General features: G+C 51.5%; 1 protein-coding gene across 6 annotated transcripts in view; it reads left to right on the top strand.

Annotated features, from left to right (window-relative positions):
* The window catches only part of NDUFA10 (NADH:ubiquinone oxidoreductase subunit A10), a 49,719-nt gene continuing 37,306 nt past the window's right edge, over nucleotides 1-12,413 (top strand). For 2 of the 6 annotated variants that reach the window (XM_036857920.1, XM_036857922.1), the window contains exons 1-7: nucleotides 1-162; nucleotides 3,750-3,764; nucleotides 4,012-4,180; nucleotides 4,926-5,141; nucleotides 6,003-6,089; nucleotides 8,010-8,131; nucleotides 10,062-10,141. In XM_036857920.1, coding sequence (XP_036713815.1) covers nucleotides 88-162; nucleotides 3,750-3,764; nucleotides 4,012-4,180; nucleotides 4,926-5,141; nucleotides 6,003-6,089; nucleotides 8,010-8,131; nucleotides 10,062-10,141 — 764 coding nt within the window. In that variant the 5' untranslated portion in view covers nucleotides 1-87. The remainder of the gene's footprint in view (nucleotides 163-3,749; nucleotides 3,765-4,011; nucleotides 4,181-4,925; nucleotides 5,142-6,002; nucleotides 6,090-8,009; nucleotides 8,132-10,061; nucleotides 10,142-12,413) is intronic. The other 4 variants (XM_036857923.1, XM_036857924.1, XM_036857921.1 and 1 more) reach the window with 4 other exon arrangements.

Here is a 12,413-nt window from a genome sequence, read left to right as displayed (position 1 = left end):
GACGTCACTGTGGCGCGCCGGTCGCGGGAGGGGCCCCGTCGCGACTGTGTCCCCTCGGGTCCTTGAGCCGGTGCTGACCGCGGAGCCATGGCCTTGAGGCTGCTGAGACTGGTCCCCGTGTCCGCGACCTCTCGGGGCCTCGCGGCGGTCGTCCAGCGCGTGGTGAGGCGGCGGCGGGCGGGGGCCGCGGGTGGGACCTGGCTTGTCCTCCTGGCGTCGCCCCTTCCTCACCTCCCGGGGCCTCCCGGGGTCATTCTCGGGGGGATCCCACTGTCCCCTGGAGTGTTTGGTCCTGAGTCGCGAGGGCAGGCCTCGGAAGGGCCGCCGCGAGCTTCTCCAGGCCGTTTTCTCTCAGCTCCGAGCAGACGTGGGGCCCGGAGGGGAATGGGCGGCCTGGCCGCCCTGCTTGGGGAGGCCAGGTTGCAGATATCATTACCCAGTGCGGTTGTGCGATAGACGAATGAGCTGGTGTGGGCGAGCCCCGAGAGCCTGGGGGCGCTCATTCATTCATTCATTCATGTGGCAGCGCTGTCAAGGGCCAGGTAAGGGGCGATGTGACGTTGAGCAGAAACGACAGAAGGCATTCAGGTTAGATCTGGAAGGATTAGGAGAACTTACCATGGTCGAGACAGTGGAATGACATTGTACGCGGAGCCAACAAGACAAGCAAATGAACTGTGGCTGGAAACCTTAGGAAGACTATTTTATGACAGTGACTGTATCATAACTCCTTTGGGTACTAGTGGCTGGAGCAGCGTTGGTGTCGAACTGTGAAGGGACTTGACCTCTGTGCTCAGGATTTTGATGAGCAAGGATTTTGAACAGAACAGTGCAATAGTCTTATTAAAAAGTCGTATAAATGCTTTCAGGAGATAACTCGGGCTGCAAAATAGAAGAAAGAGAGAAAGAATGAAAGAGGGAAAGGTGATTGTCTTTATAACACCCAGCGTACTTCCCTGCATTAGTGAACGTGAGGGCCCCAGAGTAGAGGGGGCTGCCGGGCACACACTAGATGGACCCACCTGTAACTGTGTTCACCTCTGGACGCTACTGCCTACAGGGGATGTAGATGGACTTCAGTAGGTCCAGAGAAAAATGAATAAGATGAAAAGGGTATACAGCTTGTTACTTGGAATAATTGAAAGAGTTGGAAATGTGTCATGAAAGATCACTTATTCCCTGTGATTCCAGAGAGCAGAAAAATGGGACTGAGGGTGGGAAATAATAGAAAGACTATCATAACCATAAAAAAGCACTTTCCAAAGATTTGAAGTCAGGGAATAGTTGATTGCTTTATTCACATGTCACTGTGCCCCTGCTGTATGCCACATCTGAGGTATATTCAAGTTGGGGATACAGATGGGAAACAGTTTGCACATGGCTCAGAGGTAGCCTGGAGGAGAGAGTGATTAATTTCTGGGGTGCAGGATACCCATATGATTAACACCCCGTCACTTATCTCATCTGCTACTCTTGCCCCATCCGGTCCACTTGGCACCAGCTACACTGGCCTTGCTCATCCTTGCAGTACTCTTGCCTCAGGGCGTTGGCACTTACTGTTCCCCCCACCTGAGAGGGAGACGCTCTTCCAGGTAGCCACGTGGCCAGTTCCCTCACTGCCGTCCAGTCTTCGTTCAGTTGTCACTCTTTCTGCGAGGGTTCCGTGACCACCCGTTTTGATGTACATCCCATCCTGTAAACTGTCCTCCCCTTCACGGCACTTACTTAATATGCTGTGTAATTACTTGTTTTGTTATCCTATGGAATTTTTTTGGCTCACTGCTGTATCCCCATTGTGTAGAAAAAAGACAGCATAGTATGGGAATCTAATAAACAGTTGCTGAATGAATAAATGAATGAGTGAATGACACACAGTTGCTGCTGAGTAACTTAGGTATTCACAGTTGTTGGGATTTGAGAGTTTTGGAATATATAGAGAATATCCTGCCATTTACTATCCTCGTCTCCTGTCGATGGACCTTTGGGTGGTTCCAGTTGTCTGTTGTTGCAGGTGTTACTTCTATGAGCATTTTGATATGTATCATTCCCCCTGTTTGCTTCTCTTGGTTGCGGTGGTTTCTCAGATTCTCCTTGTTTCTGATGACCTTGGCAGTTTTGAGCAGTACTGGGTGGGTAGTTTGTCCCTCCGTGGGACTCGTCTGATATTTTCTCATGACTTGCCTGGGGCTGTGTGTTCTTAGGAGGAAGAGCACAGAGGTAAAGTGCTGTTCTCATCACATGATATGAAAGGTACACTGTGAGCATGACTTACCACTGATGACCTTAATCACCTGGCTGAGGTAGCGGTAGTGTCTCTGCTGTGAAGTTACTCTTTCTTCCCCGTTTCCAGTGTGTCCTCTTTGGAGGGGGGTCACTGCGTGCACACAGGGAGTGGGGGATTATGCGCCCTTCCTGGAAGGCAGAGTAGCCACATAAATTGTTTGGAATTCTTCTTTATGGGAGGTTTGTCTCTTCTCCACATTTATTTATTTATACCAGTATGGACTTGTGTATATTTATTTTATATTTTGGGGTAAAATTCAGTAAGCTCTACTTTGTTACTCAGACTGTTCCAGCTGTGGCCATTGGGAGCTCTTTCAGGTGGCTCCTGTATCCCTGTAACCTGCCCCTCATGGTGTGTGTTGGAGCACTTCCTTACTACCTGGCCCGGCAAGGTGGTAGTGATAGAATCAGCCGTTTCTCTGAGGTGCCCTTGTGCCTTTTACTGGAGAATGACATTAGAAACCAAGACCTAGGTACTCCGTGTAATTGATCTTGGAGTGTTGTTGCTTCTAGGTCCTCTCAGCAGACAGAGCAAGGAAATGTACTATACTAACCTGTGTGTACACCCATATCTATAAGTATTTCTCTGCGTGACTCTCTGCATCTGCAGTCAACTAAACGTGCGCTCAGACCGACGTCTGTAGCTCTGATCCAGTACTGCGTGGGTCATTCCAGCTCCTCCCCTGGCTGATCGGTGGGGTTTTTTTGTTTTGTTTTTCAGGGGGTTGTTCGAGTTTTAGTGTGGAGAGTAGATTGGGACACTGGAGACAGGAGACGGAGCAGGCATTTGCGTTGCAGACGAGAGATGTGAGGATGTCCGCAGAATCGGTGCACCGGGGGGAGGGAGGGGGAGGGAGGGGCCGCTGGCCAGAGAGACTTAAGATTAGGATCAATAGGGTTTTGTGAGTGATTATGGAGTTGGAGGAAGGAGGAGGGTATCAAAGGTGACTCTTGTCTTTGCTCTGTTCTGCTTGGTGGATGGTGGATGGGGAGCTTGTGAGGGGAGCAGATTGGGGTTTGGGGTGTGGATGCTGAATTTCAGTTTTAGGTCTGTTAGCTTTCAGGTACTTTCAGGACATCTAAGACATCAGGAGCTGTTTAAAGGCATGAGCTAACCCGTTCCCGAGCTCAGGACAGGAGCCTGCACTAGAGAAATGTTCTTTATCCCCTTCCGCCCTGTCTCCCCCTCCCCCTCCCCCCTGCCTTTCTGTCATCCATCCATCCATCCATCCATCCATCCACCCACCCATCCATCCACCCACCCATCCATCCACCCACCCATCCATCCATCCACCCATCCATCCATCCACCCACCCACCCATCCATCCACCCACCCACCCACCCACCCACCCATCCATCCATCCATCCACCCACCCATCCATCCACCCACCCATCCATCCATCCACCCATCCATCCATCCATCCATCCATCCATCCATCCATCCATCCATCCATCCATCCATCCAATTTTTACTGAACGTGGTAAGTGTGTCCTGTTCCAGGCCCTGAGGATTTAGCAGTGATCAAAACAGGCAATCCCCTGCCTTTGCGAACTTACGTTGGGGGTGGGGCTGAGAGGCAGTAATTCAACAAATAGGTTATACAGATGTCCATGTTGGCTGTTTTGTCACCAAGGGTCTTCTTGGCATTTATATTTACCTAATAGCTGCTGATGCCTGCAGTGACCAGAATGCTCACGTTGTGCTGTTGTATGATGTGTGTTTTTCAGGGAGGAATTCATACAAGTGTCCAGTGCAAGCTGCAGTACGGCCCGCTGGCATACCTGCTTGGTGAAAGAACGACCAAAAAGCTGACAGAAAAGAGCAAAGTGATAACTGTAGATGGCAACATATGTTCGGGGAAAGGCGAGCTTGCAAAAGAAATAGCAGAGAAGCTAGGTATGAACTTGTGTCCTGCAGAGTAACACGATTTTCTCAGATATACAGTTACTTATCTGAGTTGGATTTTACTTTAATATTGAGTAGGTAGAATTGCGCCTAAGGTAGGTATTTTACACTTTTGAAATATTTACTGAAAAAGCTGTCATTAGTCTTTCAGATTTGGAAAATTTTAGAAGTCCATGCTGGTTGTCAGTTTGAATTGGGACTTTATCTTGACCATGTAAGCAGAGCACTTTCCCAGGAGCAGTCTCATTTGAACTGTGTAACAGCCCGTGAAACAGAGCTGACATTCTGCTCTCACTTACGGACGGGCAACCTCAGTAAGAAGCTGGGTCACAGGCTGCTTAGTGCAGGGCCAGGCGTCCACCCCGTTTCCCAACTCTGGAGCCCGTGTCGTCCCCGTGCCTTTCTCTGGTATTTGACAAGCCGAAGCCCAGTTGCGTGCAGCGGGCACCCACGCTCAGGGGCAGCTCTCCTCAGGAGGAGTTCGTACGACGGTACAGTGGGAAATGCTGCCATGCAGCCCTGGAGCTTCATGCTGCCCTTACACGCGTGCTTCAGACATGTCGTCTTCCGTGTCTCGTGTGCTCCCTTTCACGCACCAAGAACACAGGTGTCAGGGCAACTTTCCCCAGGTCTTCGCCGACCGGCCTCAGCGATGGTGTGCAGGTGCACCTCCGCCGCTCGCTGGTGGGATGCGCCGTGCCCATAGCACGTTTTGTCCGGTTGTTTCTCTCCTCAGGCCTGAAGCACTTTCCCGAGGCGGGGATCCACTACGCAGCCAGCACCACCGGGGATGGGAAACCCCTGGACATACAGCTCAGCAGCAACTGCAGTTTGGAGAAGTTCTACGATGACCCGAAAAGTAACGACGGCAACAGCTACCGCCTGCAGTCCTGGTTGTACGCCAGTCGCCTCCTGCAGTACGCGGACGCCTTGGAGCACGTGCTGAGCACAGGTGCAGTATCTGTGGTCGGGTAGCTGTCGGGCGTGTGCTGCACTTGAACCCTTTTCTGAAATGCAGTCGTTTTAGGTTGCCACTCATTAGAGCTTTTTTTAAAGGGTATTTGATGAGGCAAGCTCTGGCTTTCCAGTAAGATCATGGATTCTCTGAGATCCATGGTGGTGGGCGTGGGGCGGACGCCCCGGGGTCTTACTGAGCAGCTGGGATGGGGGCAGGGTTGCAGTGGACATGGGGGGGGGGCGGGGCAGGACCTATGGTTCAAAAACGAAATCCCTTTCTCTAGTAGCTGGATGCTTTCGTCAGGGCTGAAAGAATGAAACAGAACATTGTATCGCCAAAACCAAAAAAGTATTGTAGTTTTGAAAATGATTTCCCACTTAGAAGTGCATGTATGTTCTTTTGAAAATATTTGGTTTGGAAATGGAATTGTAAATAATTTTTTCCCTTTCTAAAATGAAAGGGCTAGTTTTCATTGCTTTAATTACTATCTGAGTTTTGATTTTTTTTTTTTTTTAAAGTAGAGGGAAGGATTTTATTTATTTATTTATTTATTTATTTTTGGCTGTGTTGGGTCTTCGTTTCGTGTGAGGGCTTTCTCTAGTTGCGGCAAGCGGGGCCACTGTTCATCGCGGTGCGAGGGCCCCCCACTGTCGCGGCCTCTCTTGTTGCAGGGCACAGGCTCCAGACGCGCAGGCTCAGTGATTGTGGCTCACGGGCCTAGTTGCTCCGCGGCATGTGGGATCTTCCCAGACCAGGGCTCGAACCCGTATCCCCTGCATTGGCAGGCAGACTCTCAACCACTGCGCCACCAGGGAAGCCCTGAGTTTTGAGTTTTGTTTCCATGTTTTTAAACAGGGCAAGGTGTGGTGTTGGAACGCTCCATCTACAGTGACTTTGTCTTCTTGGAGGCGATGTACCGACAAGGCTTCATCCGGAAGCAGTGTGAGTCCGGCCGGCGGGCTGGCCTTCCCGGGCGCGTGGGGTAACCTGGTAAAGGCCCTGCTAGACTCACCCTGCAGTTAGTATGTGTTTTGTGAACAAGTGTTAAATAGATGAATAATGCCATTCCACAGGAAAAACCAGTTCCTTCCACCCTCTTTCCTTCCTAAATTCGTCTCTCCCTGTGAAAGCACAGTGGTGTCCAGGATCCTGAACGCATAGCTTAAGCCGAGTCTCCATACAGCCTCCCAGGAAACTTCCCTGGCTCTCCAGCCACCTTGTGGCACAGCTACGTGGCTCTGTGACCTGTGGCTAGCTTCACGGAGCGGTCCTGTTCCCGTGCCTCCCTCACTCCTCTTTGCTGGCCCCTGTGACTGCAGCATTTTCGTCCTTTCCTTCTCTCCTGCACGTGCTGGTCTAGTGCTTTTAGGGACACTAGCACTGGGTTGGGGGATTGTTGAAAGTCTGGCAAGTGGCCAGTGACAAGAATAAAGGCTCCTGGCTAAAGTAGCCTGGCCACGAGGAGCGAGGGAGCCCGTCTGGTTGGGGCCGGGGTGTCTGGAGCTAGGCGTGTGCCGGACAGGGCTGTGGAAAGGCCGTGTGGTCGTTCAGCCTGTGGGCATGTTCACGGCGAACTTGGTCGCCTGGATCCAGCAGGCGGCTAGATCTGGAGCGCAGAGTACGAGCGGTCAGTTCCTGAATGGGGAGACCGAAGCCAGCCAAGGCTGACCGGCGAGGGGGCCGCCCTTGGTCTGCGGGCCCATCCTGCTGTCTGCGCAGTCCTGGTGCCTGTGCGGAGAGCAGCTGGAGCCCGTGCTTCTGAGCCAGGCGCTGAGTCACGCAGACACTCGGACAGCCTCAGGGCCAGCCAGCCAGCCTTGCCGGGGTGCGCGCTGTGTGCCGGGCTCTGCCTTAGGTGAGAGGGATGTGAGGATCGGTGAGACCAGGCCCCCGCCATCCTGGGGGCAGGGGTGGGAAAGCAGCCTGGATGCGTGGTTGCGGTGAGCGCGCTTGCTGGCTGCGCGGCGTGGTCCCCGGGTGCGGAGGGAGCGTGTCGAGAGCGTCTGACCAGTCGGGAGACGGGGTGTTGGGGGCAGCGTCCCTGAGGAGTGAGCCCTGGCCGAGCCGTTGGTGGTGCCGCCACAGGAGCTCTGTGGGCAGCAGGGGCTGGCGCGGCCTGGAGGGGGCGGTGCTGGCGGAGGGGCAGGCCGGGCACCTTGGCCGGGGCGCTTAGGTTTCTCCTGAAAGTACTGCGCAGCCCCTGAGGGGTTTTAGGTCCGGGAGGCATGTGGTTCGGTTTGAATTTGTTTATCTGAAGGGTGCGTTCGGGGAAGGCAAGTCAAGGAAAAGGAGACCCTTGGGAGGAAGTCGGGGTTGGAGGGAGCACCGCGGGAGGGAGGCACGTGGCGGGCAGTGGAGCAGCCTGCTGGGCTGGGTGGACCTGGGCACGGGGCGTGCACTTGGCAAGCCGGCGGGTCAGCTCTGGGGGAGAGGAAGGGCGGACCCAACTGGGCCGATGGGGCCACCAGTGAGGAGGACCTGGAGGGGCAGCGGGCCGAGAAGAGGTAAAGGTGCACCCTCACATGTGGCCAGGCACACTTCAGATCTGGCCTTGAGAAAGCTCTTAGGCTGGGGCTTAAATCCCACTGTTGGTGTAAGTTGCCTCATTTCTCTGGCCTGACTCTTTTGGTCTGTAGACATGAGAAGCACCGCCCTGCAGGGTGGCTGTGAGTGCTGCGGTCACCGTGTGCCAGCCTCACGCGTGTGCAGCTGGCGGTAACGGCCGTGACTGTTACGTGGTTCGCAGGTTGACACGTGGCTCTGAGAACCGCGTGTACCTTTGCCCTCTTATTTGAAGAGAAGTGTGCATCTGAGGGCTGTCCGTGGACCGTCGGCTGACAGATGGTGCCTCTCTCGTGCCAGGTGTGGACCACTACAACGAGGTGAAGAAGGTCACCATTTGCGAGTACCTGCCCCCTCACGTGGTCATCTACGTCGACGTGCCCGTTCCCGAGATCCAGAGCCGGATCCAGAAGAAGGGAAACGTAACTCAGCCTTTAAGTCCGAGACCACTGTCTCTTTATGTGTCCTCGTTACGTTTAAAATAGATCAGTGCTTCACACCGATACTTATAGTGGGGTGCTGTGAGTTCCTGATGGCCCCTACAGGGACGGGGGCACGCACATGGGTCCCCCCGGGAGAGCGGGCACTTGTGCGATGGACGACTGAAGGAGGCCCCGGTCACTCACAGCTCTCCTCCAGTGCTCTCCGTCCCTGGTGCCATCCTGCCATTGTCCCCTGGCCCTGGGTCACCTCAACCACTCTGAGGATGGGTGCATCTCCTGACAGGACTTCCCTTTTTGTTTTCTAACGGGCTTTTCATGCCCTGTTGTTTCCTACAAGTTGAAAATAATTTCTAATACCCTTTCGGTTTACCACTCCCATATGTCGGGCCTGTCTTCCTCTTTTTCCTACTCAGTGACCCTAAAACGGTAGAGCGATGATCTCCACACACGTTCATTTACTCTTAGGGGCGTTGAGACAGTCAGGTGCCTCGAAACCCTGCGATTTGAAGTTGGCTCTGCAGGCGTGATGCAGGATGCAGGTTAACAAGGCCCGTCTTTGCCCTTTTGACTAGTTCTTATTTGGAAAGATCCCTCCTACTTAGAGTATTTTTTCCTGGCAGGAAATGCTCTTTTTGACATTGTGATGAAAAGGTAGGCTTGCCTGTATATCTGTCGTCCCAGGGCCCGTCCTCAGCGCTGGGAGTCCCGTGGGTGCTCCGTGAGTGCCTCTCTGATGGCAGGTCCTTGCCAGGGTGGCAGAGACGCTCCGGGCGTCTTCGCTGCAACTGAAAGAGGCTGTGGGTCACCCTCCTCGCTCATTTGGCAGTGAACACACGTGACACCCGTGTCTCCCTGTTGATTACCAGTCTGCACCTGTATAAGAGTTTACTCCTAAGTGTGATGTGTAATGTAGACTTTGGAGAATATTCCATCAAGCGGCGGAAGGAGGGAACTACAAGTCAAAAGTATTATCATTCAGTGGAATAATTTTGAACACTTTTGCTTATTAGAGTGACGTTTATTGAGAAATATGAAGATATATACTTAGAATTCTCTAGATAACTCTTTTGATATCTGGATAGCAATATTTTAGAAACCATCTTGAGGAACAACTTAGAGCTGTGAACATTTTTATTTTTCCAGTATTCGATGAATACTGTCACCAGGTAAAATTACCGCTGTGTTTAAGTAAAGGAGACATTTTATCAAAGGAACATTATGTCATTAATAGATGTGTGTTCTTATATTCTAGTGGGGAGACTAATAGTAAACAAGGAAATAAATAAGAAGTACGGGAAATAAAGGCAAATGCCATGAAGAAAATCAAACAGGGTGACAGATAACTTAGCCTTTAGCGTTGCTAAACCGCGAGATGTTTGCAGTATGGAAACTTGCCACTCATAATTGGAGTTTTACGTTTCTGAAATTGGCAAATGTCTTATGAAAGGGAAGTGGAGATGGAAAAAGCGGGAGAGGTGGGGGTGAGTGGTAGAAAAGCGGGGTGGGCAGAGAGTTGTCAACGGAGGCGGGTAGTGTGGGTCGGTGGGGGGAGTGGGCCAGTCCCCTTGTGCGGTGTGTCATCTTGCATCGCCCGCACTCGGGCACGGCCCAGACGGGAGGCGGGGGCCGTAACTGTAAAGGGGGTTCTTCCTGTTCCTGTTCTAAGTCCACCTCTTAGAGTCTGTGAAAGAAAGGTCATGCCGTACGTTCACCTGGGCAAGCTTCTGTGCTCTCTGCGGCGGAATGAGAACGGTTCTAACCAGTACCGAAGCCCCTCCCATCACCCCATGGTTCCTAGAGCGCCCAGCCTGACTCGTTCTAGGAAAGCTGTTCGTTGATTGTCTCACGTTTTCCATAAGCACGGGAAAAAGAAAAGTCCAAACGTATCGCATTCTCTGCTTTTGTTTAGCCACATGAGATGAAGATCACCTCCGCCTACCTTCAGGACATCGAGAATGCCTATAAGAGGACCTTCCTTCCCGAGATGAGGTGAGCCCAGGGCACGGTGGATTGATTGATGGATTTAATTTAATTTAATTTAATTTTTTTAGATGTTTTTGATGTGGACCATTTTTAAAGTCTTTATTAAATTTGTTACAGTATTGCTTCTGTTTTATGATTTGGTTTTTTGGCCTCGAGGCATGTGGGACCTTAGCTCCCTGACCAGGAGTCAAACCTGCACCCCCTGCATTGGTAGAGGAGGTCTTAACCACTGGGCCGCCAGGGAAGTCGCAAGGATTTATCCGACAGAACTCCACACGTGCAGTTCCTTAGGCCCCACCAGCCCAGGGGCGCACTCTTGTTGATTTCAGTGGATGTCGTCTGGGGAGTTTTAGTCTGACGTTTATAAGCAACAATGACAGCAGATATTTCAGTTTGAGTTAGTAGGTTTGGGGTTGATTTGTGTTTTTTGGTTTGCTTATTTTGCCAAGACATTTTTTTGTTGTGTTTTTAGAATATTTTGATGCTGGAAGTGAGCTGCAGCTGTATTCTGTGACAGGTTTTAGGGTTAGGGAACTCATGTATTCACGCTAGGTGGCAGCTGAACGGTCATGTTCATCACCTGGAAGGCTTGCCTGGAGGTGCTCAGTGAGTCCCCACAAAATTGGGGAAAGGTCAGCCGCGTCTGTACATACTTGTGAACGGTGTTCTTAAGTGGGGTCTGGGTTAAATGAAAACACCGCCAGACCTTTTTCCCATTTGGTTTCTTCTCTCCCTCCTTCTTTCTTTATTGAAAGCACCGAGGGATTCGTGGTTTCATCCACTCTCTCTAGATGGTCATTCTGTGGTCTGCGTGTGTGTCATGTGGAAGGGGTCATTTTCTACTGTCACTCAAGTCCAACTAAAATTAGGATGTTTGAATAATGCTGTTACTGAAGGTCTCTAGTGGTATTTCTCAGATTTTTAGAAAATGTAAGCCTCTTTTTTTTTTTTTTTTTTTTTTTATAAATTTTATTTATTTATTTATTTATTTATTTTTGGCTGTGTTGGGTCTTCGTTTCTGTGCGAGGGCTTTCTCCAGTTGCGGCAAGCGGGGGCCACTCTTCATTGCGGTGCGCGGGCCTCTCACTATCGCGGCCTCTCTTGTTGTGGAGCACAGGCTCCAGACGCGCAGGCTCAGTAGTTGTGGCTCACGGGCCTAGTTGCTCCGCGGCATGTGGGATCCTCCCAGACCAGGGCACGAACCCGTGTCCCCTGCATTAGCAGGCAGATTCTCAACCACTGCGCCACCAGGGAAGCCCTGTAAGCCTCTTTTGATACCTTAAAATATTATGCTCTTGTTGTTTAAAATTTCAAAGTAACTATAAAATTGTGAATAAACACAAAGTAATGTCTAGCAGTTTTGGAAGAAAAGTTTGATTTTAAATTGGAATGTAATTTTTTTAGCTGTGAGCATTGAGGCTTATAGTATCCCTGCTTGCTCGTGATAAGCGTTTCTCTCATAGGCAGTGGAAACAGCAGGGCGGACTGTAGGTCGTACTGCTCTATTTTCAAGGCCAGAAGTGCAGGAAAAAAGTCAGTTTTGTAAATCTTGTCAAGGGGAACATATAGAGCTATGAGAATAAACAGAGATAGTTGACCCTAGGATTTCAGTTGCAAAGATTCCTCTTGGAGATCTTCTGGCTACAAAACCACCACCGAGACAAGGCTGCCCGGCAAGTTCTCAAACAGGACTTTGAGCTGTAACATCAGGAGAGTAAAGGCTACATTGAACTTGCAGATGGATGGGATTTTTCTTGTATCTGGCAGTTATTTTCCAGAACTTACCCTCAGGGCTTCCTGATCATGAAAGGTTTAGCAGCGATTCTAAGTATCCATTGCTTCATTGGGCGCTCCGTCTGAGCTGCGTTGGGAGTCAGCTTGTGGTGTCTGCAAGGTTCAGTGCTCCCGAGGGGCCGCTCTCCGTCATACTGGAGATCAGACAGCTTCCTCCTCAGCTGCTGAACCCAGCCCAGCACGTTGCCCTCTGGTGACTGCTGAATCCCAGCGTGGAGCGAACGGTTTTTCACACCCTCACCGATCAGGGCAGACGGTCGGACGTTCAGCTCTGTTTTCACATCCCTGCCTCGGTGGTCGGGTGCGGGCCTTGTGGGTCGCCGCGCGGTTTGGAAGCCGTGGCTCGCTGGTGATGGACTGGTATTTCCTAAGGGTGGGTTTTTACTGGCTCTCGGTCTCCGCTGGACGGTGGTGCCGCATGCTGGGTCACCCCGCCGGGGTCAGTCTGGGGAGCTTGGTGGTTTCACCGTAACAGCGCAGATGT

The sequence above is a fragment of the Balaenoptera musculus genome, chromosome 7 (assembly GCF_009873245.2).
Source record: "Balaenoptera musculus isolate JJ_BM4_2016_0621 chromosome 7, mBalMus1.pri.v3, whole genome shotgun sequence".
Lineage (NCBI taxonomy): Eukaryota > Metazoa > Chordata > Mammalia > Artiodactyla > Balaenopteridae > Balaenoptera > Balaenoptera musculus.
Note: the sequence above shows the minus strand (reverse complement) of the source record. Positions and strands in the feature narration are given on the sequence as shown.